General features: G+C 45.7%; 3 protein-coding genes across 3 annotated transcripts in view; all 3 read left to right on the top strand.

Moving 5' to 3' along the window:
• The window catches only part of LOC121009424 (cytochrome P450 2G1-like), a 172138-nt gene that overhangs the window by 19968 nt on the left and 132658 nt on the right, over window positions 1–19512 (top strand). The window lies entirely within an intron of this gene.
• LOC121009425 (cytochrome P450 2A5-like) overlaps window positions 1–19512 on the top strand; it is a 99750-nt gene that overhangs the window by 19959 nt on the left and 60279 nt on the right. The gene's annotated exons all lie outside the window — the stretch shown is intronic.
• Window positions 1–19512, top strand: part of LOC121009435 (cytochrome P450 2G1-like) — a 71366-nt gene that overhangs the window by 19989 nt on the left and 31865 nt on the right. The window contains exon 2 of the mRNA XM_040442547.1: window positions 19062–19254. Coding sequence (XP_040298481.1) covers window positions 19075–19254 — 180 coding nt within the window. The 5' untranslated portion in view covers window positions 19062–19074. The remainder of the gene's footprint in view (window positions 1–19061; window positions 19255–19512) is intronic.

The following is a 19512-nucleotide window of genomic DNA, read 5'->3' as shown; positions in this document are numbered from 1 at the left end:
CGCCTTATTTTATGACTGTTTTACAGTTCATTATATGACCGCTTCACATTTTACTAATTTGTCCTGGAACAGTGTGGGTATTTTCCTGCAGGTGGACAAACACACCTGTCGATTCATTAATCAATTAATGACACTGGCAAACTGAACTCCAGGTGTATACACACTCACCATTTAAACTTGAGGTGATACATACCTCTACGTATTATAACCCATAACCCCTTCATGTGAGAGGATCAACTGATATTACATTGCAATATATCGCCACATTTATTTGGATCTATTTAATGCAGAGTTTAATTCAGGACGTATATGTCCGTATTTGTTTTATATGTCAGTTTTATATCGCTTTTATTGTGTATGCCTTGCAGAGAATAAATATTATTCCTTTATTACCTTATATATGCAGTATTCCAGTATTTGAGTGCTCAGCCCAATCTTTAACTTTAGGTATTAAAAAGTGAAAGTTTGATTTATGATTATTATTATGTCCCATTAGCTTTGGTCCTTTAACAAGTGGGAGGCCCATATTCAAACTGTTGTAATTCCTGCACCGTTCACCTGATTTGGATGTAAATATCCTCAAATTAAAGCTGACAGTCTGCAGGTAAAGCGCATCTTGTTCGTTTCATTTCAAATCTATTGTGGTGGTGTATAGAGCCAAAAATGTTAGAATTGTGTCGATGTCACAATATTTATGGACCTGAATGTACATACTAGCAGAAGGACCCGGCCCGGGTATATTTCATACTTAATTTAATGTTTGTGTGTCGTTAAAAGACATCGACAGTATCCCCCATAACATTGACCTCTATAGCACCCCGCCCCTTTAACATTGAACTCCACAGTCCCCCACCCCTTAACACTGACCCCCCCCCAAAGTGCCCCGCCACTTTAAAATGGGACCTCCACAGCAGCCCATCCCCTTCTTTGACCTTCACAGCAGCCCGCCCCTTTAACAGTGAGTTTCACAGTACCCCACTCCCTTACAAGTGACCTCAACAGTACCCCGCTGCCTTAACAGTGACCTCCACAGTACCCCGCTGCCTTAACAGTGACCTCCACAGTACCCCGCTGCCTTAACAGTGACCTCACAGTACCCTGCCCCCTTAACAGACCTCCACAGCGCCCTGCCCCTTTAATGCTAGGGCTACACGACAACATGTGTCGCGCAACATTTTGTCTCAGCAATTTTTATAATGATAGGCTATGGTGTTGCACTGCGACATGTGACATGCTGCAACTGCAACACGACAGTCGAAAAAAATCCATCCAAGATGGAGCCTTCTGCAACTGTCGCGTCGCAGTGCAACACCATAGCCTATCATTATAAAAATTGTCGCACGACATTGGTGCGACATCAATTTCGCGTGACACATGTAGCAGTGTAGTTGTGCCCTATGTGTCGTGCGACTTATTGTCGTCGTGTACCCCTAGTCTAAGGCTGACCTACAGCAGTGAAGCAAAATGGATGGGTTGTTATGGAAACCTGGAGTAAAACTGTATGTATTTGGAGACTAAGGGCCTGCGAGCTTCTATTGGCTCATAAGGGACATGTGACCGTGTGTATGGAAGTTGGGATATGAAGAGTAAGACTTACAGGCTTGTATTGGCTAATGCAGGTAATTGTTTGGAAATATCCTAGAGAGCTGTGACCCCCCACAAGATTTCTTTCCAGGTAGCAAGGGATGTGTATACCAAGTTTCGTTGAAATCGATGGTTGCATTTTTGAGCGATCGCGGAACATACATAAACGCAGACGTCCTTCTTTTTAAAAAATAGGTAAAAAATATATTAACCCCTTCCCGACCGCAATCTGTATATATACGTGATAGCTGCACATACCCCGTGCAGCTACCACATATATAAACGTCAAACCAGCTCTTTAATCCAAGCGCTGCAAAACGCTTGGATTAAAGCTTCTGCCCGAGCCCTGCTGCTGTCACGGACAGCATACAGTCTAGTAATGCTGGCAAGGGACCAATCAGAGTGGCTCCTTGCCGACAATCGATCCGATTGGTTAGTCAGACTAACCAATCGGATCGCGGCAGTGAAAAAAATGCTGGTTTCATGCTCTGATCTGTGCCCCCGATCTGTGGTTGTGCACCCCATCTGTGCCCCTTCCAAGCCCCCCTTGTGTCCGCCTGCAGCTCATCTGTTCCTGCTCTCATCTCCTAGAGGCAGCTGCCCTGATGCGGTCCGCCACCTCCCCGCCCCATGCATTCATTCTCACCCGCCCCTCCTGCCCCAGCCTCCCTCAATATTGGCTGCCATACCCCCCCAACCCCCCCTTTCCAGCGCTGCCCCCGATCCCCCTGCTGTGTGTGATGGCGGCGGCTCCATTACTGAGCCGCCGCCATCAACAGAGAGTGTCAGCTCTAGGCTGACACTCTCCTGTAACCCCATAGATGCCGCGGTTTGCAAAAGCGTCCGCTGTTGCCACCTACAGGGCATCTAATAGTATTATACTTTGCAATGCAAGAGCATTGCATAGTATAGTACAGCCATCAGCCCCACTGGATCTTCATGATCCAAGAGGGACTTGATAAAAAAAGAAAGTGAAAATAATAAAAATGAAAAATAAAAATAAATAAAAATGTAAATTAAAAAAGGAAATTGCCTTTTCCTATAAAAAAAAAATGAAAAAATAAAATACACATATTAGGTGTCACCGCGTCCATAACAACTGTCTTTATAAATATATCACATGATAGACCCCGTCCGATAAACACCATAAAAATAAACAGTGCCAAAAAAGCTATTTTTGTCACCTTACATCACAAAAAGTGCAACAGCAAGCGATCAAAAAGGCTTATGACCCCCAAAATAGTACCAATCAAACCGTCACCCTGTTCCGCAAAAAATTATACCCTATTTAAGACAGTTGCCCAAAAAATAAAAAAGCTATAGCTCTCAGACTATAGAGACACTAAAACATCATTTTTTTGGTTTCAGAAATGCTATTATTGTGTAAAACTTAAATATATAAGAAAAAGTATACATATTAGGTATTGCCACGTCCGTAACGATCTTTTCTATAAAACTATCACATGACCTAACTCCTCAGATGAACGCTGTAAAAATAAATTAATGAAAACTGTTCCAAAACAGCCAATTTTTGGGTCACCTTGCCCCATAAAGTGTAATAATGAATGATCAAAAAATCCTATGTACCCAAAAATGGTACCAATAAAAACCTCAACACTTTCTACAAAAAACGAGCCCCTGCACAAGACGATCGGCAGAAAAATAAAAAACATATGGCGTTCAGAAAACCAATCCAGCACAATCTGCCTTTCAAAAACCGTAAGGCATTCCTTTCCTTCTGCGCCCTGCCGTGTGCCCGTACAGCAGTTTACGACCACATGTGGGGTGTTTCTGTAAACCGCGGAATCAGGGTAATAAATATTGAGTGTTGTTTGGCTGTTAACCCTCAATGTGTTAAAGAAATAAAATTTATAAAATGGAAAATCTGCCAAAAAAGTGAAATTTAGAAATTTCATCTCCATTTTCCTTTAATTCTTGTGGAACGCCTAAAGGGTTAACAAAGTTAGTAAAATCAGTTTTGAGTAACTTGAGGGGTGTAGTTTCTACAATGGGGTCATTTATGGGGGTATCCACTATGTAAGCCCCACAAAGTGACTTCAGACCTGAACTGGTACTTAAAAAGTGGGTTTTGGAAGTTTTCTTATAATTGTAAGAATTGCTTCTAAACTTCTAAGCCTTCTAACGTCCTAAAAAAATAAAATGACATTTCCAAAATGATGCCAACATAAAGTAGACATATGGGGAATGTTAAGTAATTAATATTTTATTAGGTATCACTTTCTGTTTTAGAAGCAGAGAAATTGAAATTTGGAAAATTGTGAATTTTTAAAATTTTTTGGTAAATTTGGGATTTTTTCATAAATAAAGGTGAAAAATATATATATAATATAAGATATTACTATCTACCATTTGGACTCTACCATTTGAATGTCTCAACAGAAATCGAGACTCCGACCAGGCAACATTTTTCCAGTCTTCAACAGTCCAATTTTGGTGAGCTCATGCAAATTGTAGCCTTTTTTTCCTATTTGTAGTGGAGATGAGTGGTACCCGGTGGGGTCTTCTGCTGTTGTAGCCCATCCGGCTCAAGGTTGTGCGTGTTGTGGCTTCACAAATGCTTTGCTGCATACCTTGGTTGTAACGAGTGGTTATTTCAGTCAACGTTGCTCTTCTATCAGCTTGAATCAGTCGGCCCATTCTCCTCTGACCTCTAGCATCCACAATGCATTTTTGCCCACAGGACTGCCGTATACTGGATGTTTTTCCCTTTTCTCACCATTCTTTGTAAACCCTAGAAATGGTTGTGCGTGAAAATCCCAGTAACTGAGCAGATTGTGAAATACTCAGACCGGCCCGTCTGGCACAAACAACCATGCCACGCTCGAAATTGCTTAAATCACCTTTCTTTCCCATTCTGACATTCAGTTTAGAGTTCAGGAGATTGTCTTGACCAGGACCACACCCCTAAATGCATTGAAGCAACTGCCATGTGATTGGTTGACTAGATAATTGCATTAATGAGAAATAGAACAGGTGTTCCTAATAATTCTTTAGGTGAGTGTATATATATATATATATATATATATACATACATACATATATACACACTAAAATACAAATCAAAGAGAAAAATAAAAATAAAAAAGTGCAAAAAAATAAAATAAAGGGGCAGATCTTTTGGGAGACATTTTATGTGGCAAAAATATAATAAAGTAAAAAGATATTACCGTATTTTCGCCCCATAAGATGCACTTTTTCTCCCCCCAAAATGGGGGAAAAATGCCCCTGCGTCTTATGGGGCGAATGCTGACAGTTTTACATCGCAAGCTGCGATGTACGAGCGAGCGGTGAGGGACTGGGAGGAGGAGCTGGGGGCCGGCAATAGCGGTGGGGCGGTGCAGTCAGTGTACTATAGCCCAGCCCCGCCGCTCCGGTATACTAATATAAAATGTCTTATTCAATTAATAGTTAATAAACATGCCCCCTCACTCCTAATAGTACCTTACATCCTAACTGCTTCAGTAGAATGCAGGCAGGCCGGGCGGGCGGCAGCGTAACTCCCTGATGTCACGTGCCTGCGCCGCCTACTTTATGAATGAAGCAGGCAGTGCAGGCAAGTGACGTCAGTGAGTGACGCGCCGGCCGTCCGGCCTGCCTGCATTCTACTGAAGCCGTTAGGATGTAAGGTACTATTAGGAGTGAGGGGGCATGTTTAATAACTTTTAATTGAATAAGACATTTTATATTTGTATACTGGCGCGGCGGGGGGGGGGGGAGATCTGTGGATGACATTTTTATGGGGGACATCTGTGGATGGCCATAACAGTGTCCGTCATCCACAGATCCCCTCATAACAGTGTCCGTCATCCACAGATCCCCCCATAACAGTGTCCGTCATCCACAGATCCCCAGTAATAGTGCCATCCACAGACCACCAATAGTTCCAAACCCACCAAACACACAGCACACCTTTTGGTTCAAAAAATTTTTTTTTCTTATTTTCCTCCCCAAAAACCTAGGTGCGTCTTATTGGCCGGTGCGTCTTATAATAAAAAATACGGTATATGTATTTATTCATTTATTTATTTTATGCATGTATACAGAGCTACTATATTCCGCAGCGCTTTATAGCCATTAGCATCCAACTGTCCCCAATGGGGCTCACAATCTAAGGTCTCTATCAGTATGTCTTTGGAGTGTAGAAGGAAACTGGAGTACCCAGAGGAAACCCACACAAACACGGGAAGAACATACAAACTCCATGCAGATGTTGTCCTTGGTTGGATTCGCTATATATATTTTTTCAAATAATAAAATAAAACCTGTAATAAAATACAAATAAAACATAAAAAAAAAAACACCCTCGCCAACCAAAACCATGTCCATTATCAACCCATTCACATAAAAATATACATATTATATATCAGAACGACCGACACAAAATAGGGAACTCATTGTAATAATTAATTTTGGTGCCAGTTTGAATATTTAAAGAATAAGGAGCTAGAGTTTAAAAAAAATATATATATTACTTTTTAAAAAAAAATTGCACAGTTTTCCACCAAAAAAAAAAAAAAAAGTTAAAAATATATTAAAAAGCCCTATGTGTCATGTAAAAAAGGTGGTCCAACAAATAAAACTGTGTCACAACTGTTAAACCACCATGTGCGCTAAATAAAGAAAGTGTCTGGTCATTAAGGCCTTCTCAGACTCACTCATTAAAGGGTTAACCAATGAGCATTTCTCCCCGGGGTAAGGGAAAGTGCTTACTGGTTATTGCAGAGCGCCAGTCACATAGATGTAACCTGTAACCGGGGGCAGGTGATGGTAATAACCAATGAGCGCCGTCCTCTGCAGTGAAGGAAAGGGTAATTTATGAACAGGAGACTGGATGGTACAGGTAGCCCCTAAGGAGGCGGAGAGGAAGATGGGAGTGGTAGTGGCTCTAGCTGTAAAAAGTCTATCACTGTGGTTTTCCGATCACCATTGCTCCCTAGGGACAGTAAATGGTGGCCACAAGAAGAAAAAGCCGCTCATTGGGTGAGTATGTCAAGCACTGGTAGCCTCCAAGTACAGGAAGGTTAGTTATGCTCACCTGTTTTGGTTGCACCAAAATTGGGCGCAACCACAATGAAGGCAAATAAAAGTGATTGAAGGTGGCTGGTTGGTGCTGCCGATTTTGTCCATAATCTCCTTTGGCGGGGGCCGCCGTCCGGGTCAACAAATGTAGTAAACTTCCACTGGACTGGAGGTGTCGAGTAGAGGGGTAGACCATAGGCGCAAGATTGCAACCAGAGAAAGGAGGACACACCCTTTCTTTTCTTTGGACATTCCCTAGTGTGCATATGCGGATCTGCAATACACGGGCACCGTTCCGCGTGCATTCCGCATCACGGATGCGGACCCATTCGCTTGAATGGGTCTGCAAATCCGGAGCTGCAGTACGGAACGGTAGCACGGAATGGAACCCCACGAAAGCACTACGGAGTGCTTCTGTGATGTTCCGTTCCATGCACCCGTTCCGCAAAAAGATAGAACAAGTTCTATCTTTTTGCAGAACGGACGAATCGCGGACCCCATTCGAATCGCGGACCCCATCCGCAATTTGTGGCCCACAGCATGGGCACAGGGCCCTTACGTCCGTCTGCAAGAGGCCTTAGGATTCCTGCCTGATGGTAGTTAGTAAAGATGAGCCAATTTTTTCAAAAATTTGATTCGCCGGTTTGCCGAATTTTTGGGAAAAATTTGGTTTGATCTGAATTTATTTGTGGCGAATCTCATAAAAAAACTGCTATTTCCTAGCTGCAGAGAGCCTTTATAGTGGTGTAGAACACTGTGCCTTGCAGTAACACACATAGGGAGTCTGCTGTGGTAGTGAAATAATACTGTGAATCCGTATGACATGCAGATGACAGGCGTTGCTCCTAGAATCACTGCACACTTCACTTATTTGGGCAGTCACAGAGCCAAAACTGACCAAATAACTCAAGTATGAACTCAGCCTTACAGGTCGATGTTAGTGCCAAGAAAAAGCACACTCCTTTTACACCGTCGTCAGCTGATTCCACATAGATGTCTACAGAACCTGTTCTATTAAACGCTTATACAAGTAGAGCCCCCCCAGACAGAGTGGAGAGGGTGTCAGCAGTAAGTTTGTGTTGACGTCACTGATTATTTTGCCCTTCCTCTGATCCGTCAGAACAATAACCAACAAAAACGGATCCTGTCTGTTAGGCATCCGCCTTCACTCGGACAGCATTTGGTCAGTAATCCATCAGTATTGCTAATGCCCAAAAAAACAGGAGTGGATCCAAAACAGAGATGACACGTGAATTGAATATTTGTTTGTCTTCTGTGTTTTGTACCCACTCCTGCTTTTGGCTACCAAATCCCAAGCCAATTCTGATGGGACCATACCGGCCTTACAGCCACTACACAGACAGGATACATTGTGCATCTTATTTTTCCTTCCTTCTGACAGATCAGAAGGGTCAAATAAATGATGATGTCAGACAGGCCAAAAGGCAAAACAGTTGCCCAATCATGAAGTGAGGAGGGTGGGAACAGCATGAGAAGTTCACAGAATAGCCATATGACAGAGTCTGGAGGTGGTGGCAGCAGCATCAGGAGGCCACAGAGTGGCACAATGACAGTGTGGAGGTGGCGGCATCATCTGGAGGCCGCAGAGTAGCAAGGTGACATAGTGTGAAGGTGGCAGCAGCATGTGGAGAAAACAGAGTGGCAAGGTGACATAGTGTGGAGGTGGCAGCAGCATGAGGATACCACAGCGTGGCAAGGTGACATAGTGTGGAGGTGGCAGCAGCATGAGGAGACCACAGAGTGGCAAGGTGAGAGTGTGGAGGTGGCAGCAGCATCAGGAGGCAACAGTGTGACAAGGTGACACAGTGTGGAGGTGGCAGCAGCATGAGGAGACCACAGAGTAGCCCAAGGACAGAGTCTGGAGGTGGCAGCAGCATCAGGAGGCCACAGAGTGGCACAATGACAGTGTGGAGGTGGCAGCAGCATGAGGAGACCACATAGTGGCTCAATGATAGTCTGATAGTGGTGGAAGCATCAGGAGGCCACAGAGTGGCACAATGACAGTGTGGAGGTGGCATCAGCATGAGGAAGCCACAGAGGGGCAAGGTGACATAGTGTGGAGGTGGATGACAATACCAGTACCCACTGAAAATGGTGGGTGAAAGAAGGAGCACTTGGCATCAGATGTGTGGCATCAGGTGGGTGACAGCATCAGAATAGTAGCTGAGGCAGGTAGCCAGAAGAAACATGTCTCTTTGGTTAAAGTGTTGGTGTGACACCATGGATGATCTAGTCTGATGCATCAGGCATTGGTGGGTGGAAATGCTGGCTGATCCACGCCTGATTCATCTTGACAAAGGTCAGTCTCTCCACATTTTGGGTGGACAGGCGAGTTCTTCTTGGGGTAACTATGGCCCCCACTGCACTAAACACCCGCTCTGATGCCACACTACTGGCCGGGCAGGACAGCTTTTCCAGGGAAAACTCTGCCAGTTGCGGCCACAAATCCAGTTTGGCTGCCCAGTAGTCCAGTGGATCTTCCATGTGGGGTGGCAGGGTGCTGTCCAAGTATGCCACCACCTGCTGGTTCAGGTCCTGCTCCAGGTCTAGCTGCTGCTGCTGCTGATTAGTTTCTTCACTAGGCGGGTGAAGAAAGCTGCTAATCAGCGACTCTAGACTCAAGTTGCTGCTGATGGAGCTGGAACCCCCCCGGTCAGAACTGCGAGAAGATGGACGATGGCACAGATAGGCAGCGGCCAACTAACTACATAGGATGTCTCTATAGTAGGTCAGTTTGCCCTCCCTCTCAGAGGGTGTAAAAAAGGCCCCATTTTGGACCGATAACAAGGGTCCAACAAGGTGGAGTGCCATAAGTCATCCCTCTGCCGAATGGTGGCAATTCGGCGGTCACTACGCAAGCAAGTGAGCATACATCGGGCCATTTGTGCAAGTGACTCTAAGGGTCTCCTTGCCTCCAGCTCCACTGCATACTACCACGGTGTGTCTGGGTACTCTGCCTCGTCTTCCTCATCGCCCTGTTGTTCCTCTGGCTGCTCGGTCCAACATATGGAGTGTGGAATTCCAACGGGTGGAAACGTCGCATATCAGCCTATGTTGGGGAATGCCGATCTGCCGCTGCAGCTCAAGGAGGGTGTGCTTTGCAGTGTACAGGTGGCTGAAGTGCATGCAAAGTTTCCTGGCCATTTTTTTGGATGTCTTGCAAATGGGTAGAAGAATTCAGGAACCGCTTGACAACCAGATTGAACACGTGTGCCATGCAGGGCACATGGCTCAGCCTTCCTTGACGCAGCGCCGACACCATGTTCTTCCCGTTGTCGCCAGTATTTGATTTCTTGATGAAGGACACGGAGCAGTTCCTCCCCTGTATGTCTCCGATTGCCCAGGCAAACGAGGTGCAGAACAGCTTGACACCGCACATGTGGTATGCTGGAGGGGCACTGTGAATTGTCCCTGCAGTGAAGGCTGAGGACACGGTGGAGGATGAGGAGGCAGAGGCGGACATTGTCGCTGGACCAACGGCGTGAGAACGTGGAGGCGGAAGCGGCGTCACCTGGGCAAGTTGCTGGTGTGGCTGTGCAGGAACCACATTCACCCAGTGGGCCGTAAAGGACATGTATTGTCCCTGACCGTAGTTACAGCTCCACACGTCGGCGCTGCCGTGCACTTTGTCAGACTCCAACAGGCTCAAGGACTGTTCCACCTTCTGTTCTACATGTGTGTGCAGGGCTGGTACTGACTTTTTGGCAAAGAAATGATGGCTTGGGACTCTCCACCACGAACCGGCACAAGCCTTCAGTTCTCTGAAAGGTGCAGAGTCCACCACTTGGAAAGGGAGGTACTCCAGCACCTGCAACTTGGACAGTGCATATTCAGCTTCTGCGCCGTTGGATGAGTACACGCATACTGTTGTCTCTTGGCAATCGCTTCGGTGATCGATTGCTGATGGAATGACTGACAAGGAGTAAGAGCAGGAGCATCAGGACCAGCAGATGATGGGAAGGACAGACAGCTCCCTTCGGCTGAGGTGGTGGAGCCTTGACTGCCTGAAACCGGGTGCGTGCCTCTGGATGATGTAGCGGTTGTTGCAGCAGGATGGACCACCACATCGGAGCCACGGTTCTTCCAGGCCACTTTATGGTGACACTGCATATGTTGACGCAGGGCCATGTTCACCTCCTCCGGCGGCTTAACAAAAAACTGCCACACCGCCGAGTAGGTGATTTTACCCCCAACACTACGCACTGACTGACTGCTACCGTCGCTGCTTCTGTAAACCTGTGCACCAATACTTTCCGGGCAGGTAGGCTCCTGCGTTGTGGGTCTACCACTGGCACGATTGGCTACTGATCTCCCACTGCTGCAACCCTGCTGACTCCCGGCCACGCTAGCGACTTGCTGGCTCCACCGATGCCTCACGGACAAGCTGCCACCTTCTTCTCCCGATGATGATTAAGCCCCTAATTCACCCCGCTCCCAAGTGCGATCAGCTACATCATCATCATCGAGTACTGTCTGCATGTCACTGATGTCTGCTGACTGTCCTCTAGTAGCTCGTCCCCACTGTATAGTGGGGCTGAGCCCACAGCATATAATACTTCTCTGGCTGAGGGAACATAAAAGGACAGAGGCAGGTTGAGGACAGGTGAGGGCACAGGGCCTGCTCCCGGGCCATGCCAACTAAGGGCTGTGTCTGACGAACCCACCGATTGTTGACTTGGGGTGTCTGATGTCACTTGGGACGAAGTGGATGACCGAGTCAACCATTCAAGAACCGTTGGGTTGCTGGTCAAGACACGACCACTAGATGACACCGGGAGCTCAGGCATCTCGATGCGACTCCTGCTGCCACGCCCCCTTACTCTGCTGCGACCTGAGCCTGCACCAAAAACATTTAGGCTTCTGGCTCTCACCTGTGCAGGGCCTGGCACTTCTCTGTCTGACATACTGTTAGATTAAATAAATAAAAAAGGAAATTAAAACACCCCAAAAAAGTCTGTAATTTTCTCATTTCACCACACAACGGCTAATAAGCCCTTTTTTTTTGTTCACTAATGCACGCCAAAAAGGGCTGTAATTTTCTCACTTTACCACATGACGGCAAAAAAAAAATTGTGCCACTAATACACGTAAAAAAGGGCTTTAGAACATAAAACTGCACTGCTGAATGGCAAATATATTTTGAACGGCCACATATACACAGCAAAAATGGCTTTAGAACAAATAACTACACCGCTGAACAGCAAATATATTTTTGTTTTGCCACTAATACACGCAAAAATGGCTGTAATTTTAGCACTTCACCACACAACAGCCAATAAGCCCTTTTTTCCACTAATACAAGCCAAAAAATGCTTTAGAACACTTGCACCCTAATAAGAACGGTTTGCTGGAATTACAGAGCTGTATAATGGTAATTTGGATCCCCAGTCAATGCACCAAGGTATAATAGGATTGTTCTTATTACCCAGGCTGTAACCTCCCCTACTGATCCCTGTTCAACATAAACACTGTGGAATGATTGCTCCCTTTCCTTTCCCTACACCTTGCATAATCTTTCCCTGCATTTGTAAATAGTTTTTTTTAGCACAAAGAAGTTTTTTCTAACACTGTCCCTAACTGATGTCTCTCCCTGCACTCAGTTCACTGGTAAATGGCAGAATCTAAGATGGCTGATGCTATTTATAGGGCTGTGACATCACAGGGCTGACTGGCTGCTGATTGGCTGCATGCATGGCATTATGGGTCATCCCGCCTTCCCTGAGTTCCTTTCTCCATGTCCTCAAATGTGCAGCAGCCATTTTAGGGAAAAATGCGATTCGTTACCACGAAGCGCAAAGAAATTCAGTTTCGGTGCAAATCGAATTAGATGGAATTGCACTTCGTCAACTTCGATTCGCTCATCTCTAGTAGTTAGAGTGCCCTTGGTGTTAACGTTTGTATGGGTACAAGGCAGGGCATATAGGGTGTCCAATGGCTGACATATAGTGTAAGGGTCAGTAACCAGGCCTGATTTAAAGGGGCTTTCCAAGATTTTTATACTGATGACTTACCCTCAGCATAGGTCATCAGTATGTGATTGGCGGGGGTCTGACACCTGGGACTCCCACCAATCAGCTATTTGAGAAGGCATTGGCGCTCCTCCACATTGTATAGTGGCTGTGCTTGGTATCGCGCTCACCCCTATTCACTGTCATGGGTCTGAGCTGCTCCTAGGCCACGTGACTGATGAACGTGACGTCAGTGACCTAGGAAAAAATTATATAGGCCGAGGTGCTCACAGGAGCGCTAATGTATTTTCAAACAGCTGATCGGCAGGGTCCCAGGTGTCAGACCCCCACCGACCTATCCTGAGGATGGTTCATCAGTATAAAAATCTCAGAAAACCCTTTTAACAGAATAAACATCTCTCTTTACTGTACTGCAAAATGAGGGTTGTAGTACTTTCAAAAGTGCCGCCAGAACATGGTTCCAACAATGTTCAGTGCAAATCTACCCCCTGATGGTTTTGTATGGTTATAGGGAAGGTTTAGATTCCATGTACTCCTTAACTCTTCCTCTGCAGAATATGAGGCTGACAATAACAGTAATACACTACAGAAAGGACCGGCCAGGTCGTGTCTAAGTGTGGATGGTGTCTTAGAAGTATTCCACACAAAGCAGTCATGTCTATAGCTTTGGAGAGCAGTGTACCTTAGGCTAGTTTCACACAGGTGGCACAGCAAGCCGGCAGCCTGTTGGGGTTCTCCGGATCAATCACTCGTTTGTCAGCTGATTTGCATCTCCCTGCATAATCAGGGATGTACTGCCGATAATCAGTAGCACTAAATGAGAGGCTGTCAGTATGGGATCTGCGTCTCCACCGCAGGGTGGCAGATCGCTGTCTGCACATCGCAGCACTATGGGTCCCAGTACTGGCTTAACTTGTAGGAGACGCAGGCGCCCTCCAGCATACCGCCGCATCCGTCCTCACTGCCAGGTGTCATCTGATGCGCTATAGCGCGCGCACCTCTCCCTCTCTTATAGGAGTAGGCAGCTGGTTCCTGATTACCATCCCCACCCGGAGGCGGGACTATTTGTATTTAAGGCAGCTTCACTCATCATGAAGTGCCCAAGTGTGGTTGTTGTACCTCTTGACTCCCACTGAAGCGTCCCACTGTGTCTGTTTATTGGATTTCCTGGATTCTGACCTCTGCTTCGTTTGACTACGCATCTGCCTGCCGTCTGTTTATTGGATCACCTGGATTATAGACCTCTGCACTGTCTGACTACGCATCTGCCCATCGCCTCCTGTAAGTCTGCCTGGATCCAGATCCTGCACTGCCTGACTACGAGACCGCTTATATCTGCACGCTATATTGCTCTGAACTTTGTGTTGCCTGTATCTGTCAAGTGACTTTTGAATACTGTCTGCCAGTAAAGACCATCTGTTCCTTTATTCTGCCTTTGTTGGACTCTGTTCACACTACTGCAGGTAGCTGCATTCTAGGTAACTGGTGCAGACACCAGGGTCCTGACTCTGAGAGTCAGCAGTCAGCAATATAGGACTAATTCCCAGTCCTCTATCAGCTGACACAGAGGATCCATATCCTCTGGTCGTAACAGTACGCTTGGGCCATGGATCCCGCTGGCTCTAAACCAGGAATGTCTGAAGTACTACATGAACTTTAACAACAGCATACCACCTAGAAACAAGTGATAAATTACTTGCAGCATGTAGCTTCTCGCCTGGACTCCCTTTCTACAGCACAGGCTCCTACTGCTCCTGCTGTCCCTGTTGCGGCTGCAGCGCAGCCAAGCGTTTCCAGACCACGATTATCTGCTCCGCCCCGTTACAGCGGCAACCCGAAAACCTGTCGCGGGTTTCTTAACCAGTGTACAATTCACTTTGAACTGCTTCCTCATCACTTTTAATCAGACCGCGCTAAAGTGGCGTTCATTATCTCTCAAATCGAGGGTGAGGCTCTGGCCTGGGCGAATCCAATATGGGAGAGATCTGGTCCTATCACCAGTAATGTGGCACTATTTATGGACTCTTTTAAGAGGGTGTTTGAGGAGCCAGGTCGAGCTTCTTCTGCGACCTCCTCGCTGCTGCACGTCCGTCAAGGAAGCTGGTTGGTGGGCCAATATGTGATTCAGTTCCGCACCTTAGCGTTTGCAGTTTCGTGGAATGAGGAGGCTTTGGTGGCGGCCTTTTGGGAAGGTTTGTCTGGACGTATTAAGGATGAACTTGCAGGTCGTGATGTGCCTACCTCCCTTGAGGCTCTAATCTCTCTGGCTATTAAAATCGACATACAGTTTTCGGAGCGAGCTCGGGAGGCCTGTCGGGGAAAAAAGACTTCCACAACACCTGTTTAAGTCTAATATGTCTCAGCCTCCATTACGCACCTCCTTTTCGGATCCTGAACCCATGCAGGTGAATTCCACTCGGCTCTCGGATGAGGAACGTCGTCTTCGCATGTCTTCTGGACTCTGCCTCTACTGTGGTGGTCCGGGTCACTGTGTCCGCAACAGTCCCCAGAAGTCGGGGAAACTCCAATGCTTAGGGTCTTTGGGAGAGGCGGCCCTAGGCGAAAACTGTTCCACTCTCCAAATTCCTGTGACTCTCTGGTTCTTGGGGGCATCAAGGTCTCCTTATCCGCTTCCTTGGATTCCGGGTCTGCGGGGAACTTTATACACCAAGCTATGGTGAGTCAATACCACATTCCGGTACGCCTGCTTAAAAATCCCCTGTTTGTGACTGCCGTCAGTGGACAAGTACTGACGGATCCAGTGCGGTTCATCACTGAGCCGTTGGAACTGCGGGTAGGGTGGTTACATGTTGAAAAGATTTCTCTATGTGCTCCCTGAACTGTTCCATTCTCTTTTGCTGGGGTTGCCCTGGCTTAGGATGCACAATCCAGTGGAGCTCTGGAGAGGTTCTTCAATGGGGACAGCTGTGCCAAGGCAAGTGCTTATGTTCTATTGAACGAAGGGTCTCTATATCCCTCCCTAAAAACCTGGAGGCCTTGTCGGTGGTCCATCATTCCTTTGCGGATGTGTTCGATAAAAAAGAGGCTGAGACACTACCACCCCATCGCCCCTATGACTGCCCAATTGATTTACTACCTGGGACATCTCCTCCTCGGGGTCGTGTTTATCCTCCGTCTCCTGCTGAATCACAGGCTACAGCAGTGTACATTAAGGAGAACCTTGAGGGGTTTCATAAGGAAGTCTTCCTCACCCGCAGGGGCAGGATTCTTTTTTGTGAAAAAGATGGGTCTCTTCGCCCCTGTATAGACTACCGTGGTCTGAATAAGATCACCATCAATAATAAATACCCTTTACCGTTAATTTCTGAATTATTTGATATACTCCGTGGAGTTCGGATCTTCTCTAAGCTGGACTTGCGGGGGGCATATAATTTAATACGGATTCGTGAGGCTGACGAATGGAAGTAATGCTCCTGCTGTCTTCCAGGAGTTTGTCAATGATATTTTTGGCTTTCTGGATTCTGACCTCTGCTTTCTTTGACTACGCATCTGCCTGCCGTCTGTTTATTGGATCACCTGGATTATAGACCTCTGCACTGTCTGACTACGCATCTGCCCATCTCCTCCTGTAAGTCTGCCTGGATCCAGATCCTGCACTGCCTGACAACGAGACCGCTTATATCTGCACGCTATATTGCTCTGAACTTTGTGTTGCCTGTATCTGTCAGGTGACTTTTGAATACTGTCTGCCAGTAAAGACCATCTGTTCCTTTATTCTGCCTTTGTTGGACTCTGTTCACACTACTGCAGGTAGCTGCATTCAAGGTAACAGGTGCAGACACCAGGGTCCTGACTCTGAGAGTCAGCAGTCAGCAATATAGGACTAATTCCCAGTCCTTTATCAGCTGACAGAGGATCCACATCCTCTGGTCATAACAGAGAGGAACAGCTACAGTAGAAATCATTCCACCCTTATCACTTTGAAGTGGCCTGTGTTCCCAGTACTGGGATCGTTCTCCTGTTCCCAACATGAAAACACTGCAGGAGTCATTTATCAAACTGGTGTAAAGTAGAACTGGCTTAGTTACCCATAGCAACCAATCAGTTTACACCTTTCATTTTGTGCACCTTCTTTGTAAATGAAAAGCCAGTTCTACGTTACACCGGTTTGATGAATCTTTCGCTGCATTTTTAAAGGGGTTCTCCAGGAAATAAGTAAATAAAAATACTTAAATATTGCTTTATTATAAATATTTTCCAATTAAATATAATGGCTTGTTTTGTCTGGGGAGCAATCATCAGGGGAAATAAAATGGCCGCGTCCTATTAGTACACACAAAACCTGTCCTAATCACACAGCAGGACAAGTTACTTCAGAACACTGAGCTAAAGAGCTGCCTCATCCTCCTCTCTGCTCTGCTCATCCGGGGTTATGATCCTGAATACAGATAATAAGATCTTCAGCTGAATCTCTGTAGGAATGAGATCCATGAGGAGACATGAAGTACAAAGATGAGGTGGGGGTGTGGCTGAGCAGCACCACTTGTGTACAGTCTCCATTATCACAGCCCCACATAACCACAGTATGTCCTGTCTGTCCTCTCTGTACTTCATGTCTCCTCATGGACTCCATTCCTACAGAGATTCAGCTGAAGATCTTATCAGCTGTATTCAGGATCATCCCGGAAAAGCAGAGCAGAGAGGAGGATGAGGCAGCTCTTTACCTCAGTGTTCTGAAATAACTTGTCCTGCTGTGTGATTAGGACAGGTTTTGTGTCTACTAATAGGACAGCGGCCATTTTGTTTTTCCTAATGATTGCTCCCTAGACAAAACAAGACATTATAACTAATGAAAGTTATTTGTGAATATATTTATAATAAACGAATATTTTTAAGTATTTTCATTTTCTTAATTCCCGGAGAACCCCTTTAGGTAGCTGGAGTTCAGGGCAAAGGGGAGTTCAGTGCAAAGAGATTATTACAGTTTCAATTGCAGTCAGTGGCAACTCTATACATTCCTGTGCACTGTGCTCCCCCTAGTGGTGGCTGCAGGCATCCAGTTTTGTAATCTTTTATGTGAAGGGAAACATTGATTTAGAGCTGTATGGGGCAAGATTTATCAATGTATTTATGCAATTTCTGGTGTAAATACAATAAACTATGGTGCTCCACTTTGTAGAACATAGAAGTCAGGTAAAGTGGATGATGCGGAGGGCGATTGTCTTTTATTCAAACTTTTTTTTTGCATAATCAAAGTTTCTTCCGTTTATTTAAAAAAAACTTGTCAATTTGTTGGAGGTCTCGGATCCCACACTTTGTGTTCCTTGTTGCCTGGATGTGTTTAAATTGGATGGGGCTGGGGGCCATAATAAGTTTTCCTATGAAGCTTATGAGTTTTGTGAACACCTCACTTTCTCTTATTTGTCCTACATAGAAGTTTAATATAGACCATAACTTTTATTACATTATAGTTCTGTCTATCCCCACTTATCACATGGTCCTGTAGGTCCATATTCACTTCAGTATTTTACCTAATATGTTGGCTTGCACGTCACTATACCCTTAGGGCTCTTTCACACGAGTGGATCCCGTGTGTGGAATCCACTGCGTGAAAGAGCCAAGCCCCGTTCCGGACAGCAGAGACACGGAGCATTAACATGATTGATAATGCTCTTTGGCTCTCTGTAACCGTTTTACTACAAAATCACAGTGACAACTTTATCTCACTGTGATTTTGTAGTAAAAAGATCATTGATCATAGAGAGGCAAAGAGCATTATTTATCATGTTAATGCTCTGTGTCTCTGCTGTCCGGAACGGAGCTTGGCTCTCTTTCACGCAGTGGATTACCCGCAAGGCATAAGCTCGTGTGAAAGATCCCTTATAGGGAGATGTGTAGACCTGTCGGCTGTCTCTGTATGACGTCATTGTGTCTGTGTAAATCTAGCAGGTTGGACAGACAGGTGTAAAGGTTGCAGGGTGTAGGAAACATTCCTATATGTACTCAGGCTCAGACTGGCCCACAGGGGTACAGGTGAATCCCCCGGTGGACCTCTGAGCAAGGTGGGTCCCTAGTCTCCCACCCCCTGCAACCAGCCTATGTTCATATAAAAAACTTAGATTATTTATTATATTTGAATGTATCAGTATGATCGGCCACCAAAATAAATTTACTGGTGGGCCCTATGCACCCCAGTCCGACACTGTATGTAATGACTGTAATATTTTTCTCTAACATTTAACACATGATATCAGTATCTCCACTTATCACATGGACATGTAAGTCCTTGCATGTCTTTTACACGGCAGTATTTTACCTAATACATTATCACTGTGCATATCACTACCTTATAGGGAGAAGTGTAAGTGTAGTGATGTCATTGCGTCTTTGTATATAGAGCACGTTGGACCGATGGGTGTAAAGGTCACAGGGTGTAGGGAACACTCCTATATGCAGTGACTGTAATATCTTCTGCTAACATCGCAGGTTTAGATTCACAATGGAGCTGAGAGTATCAGGGACGCTTCTCCTCACCGTCTTGGTCAGCCTTATCCTGTATTTCTTCACATGGAGGAGGAATCTGAGAAAGAAAAATCTGCCCCCCGGACCACCACCACTGCCCATACTGGGCACCCTGCTGCACATGAACACTAAAGAAATGGCCCAGTCTTTTATGAAGGTGAGATATCAGGACTGCGTTACAGATGGCTGCATTTCAAAATCCACAGCATTTGTACCTGCATACTTCAGAGGTAGACTATGCAGAGAAACGCAGATGCATCTCTTTCCTTCCTGGATTCTTTTACACCTGATAAAAAAAATTTGTCATTAAATCTTTTTTTTTTTTTTGGATACTATAAGATATATAATATTATATATATATAAAGTCGAACAGCTTTACTTGAATAATCTTGCATCCGGACAATCTTTGGTCTTT

The sequence above is a fragment of the Bufo bufo genome, chromosome 8 (assembly GCF_905171765.1).
Source record: "Bufo bufo chromosome 8, aBufBuf1.1, whole genome shotgun sequence".
NCBI lineage: Eukaryota > Metazoa > Chordata > Amphibia > Anura > Bufonidae > Bufo > Bufo bufo.
This window is presented reverse-complemented; position numbering and strand designations above follow the sequence as displayed.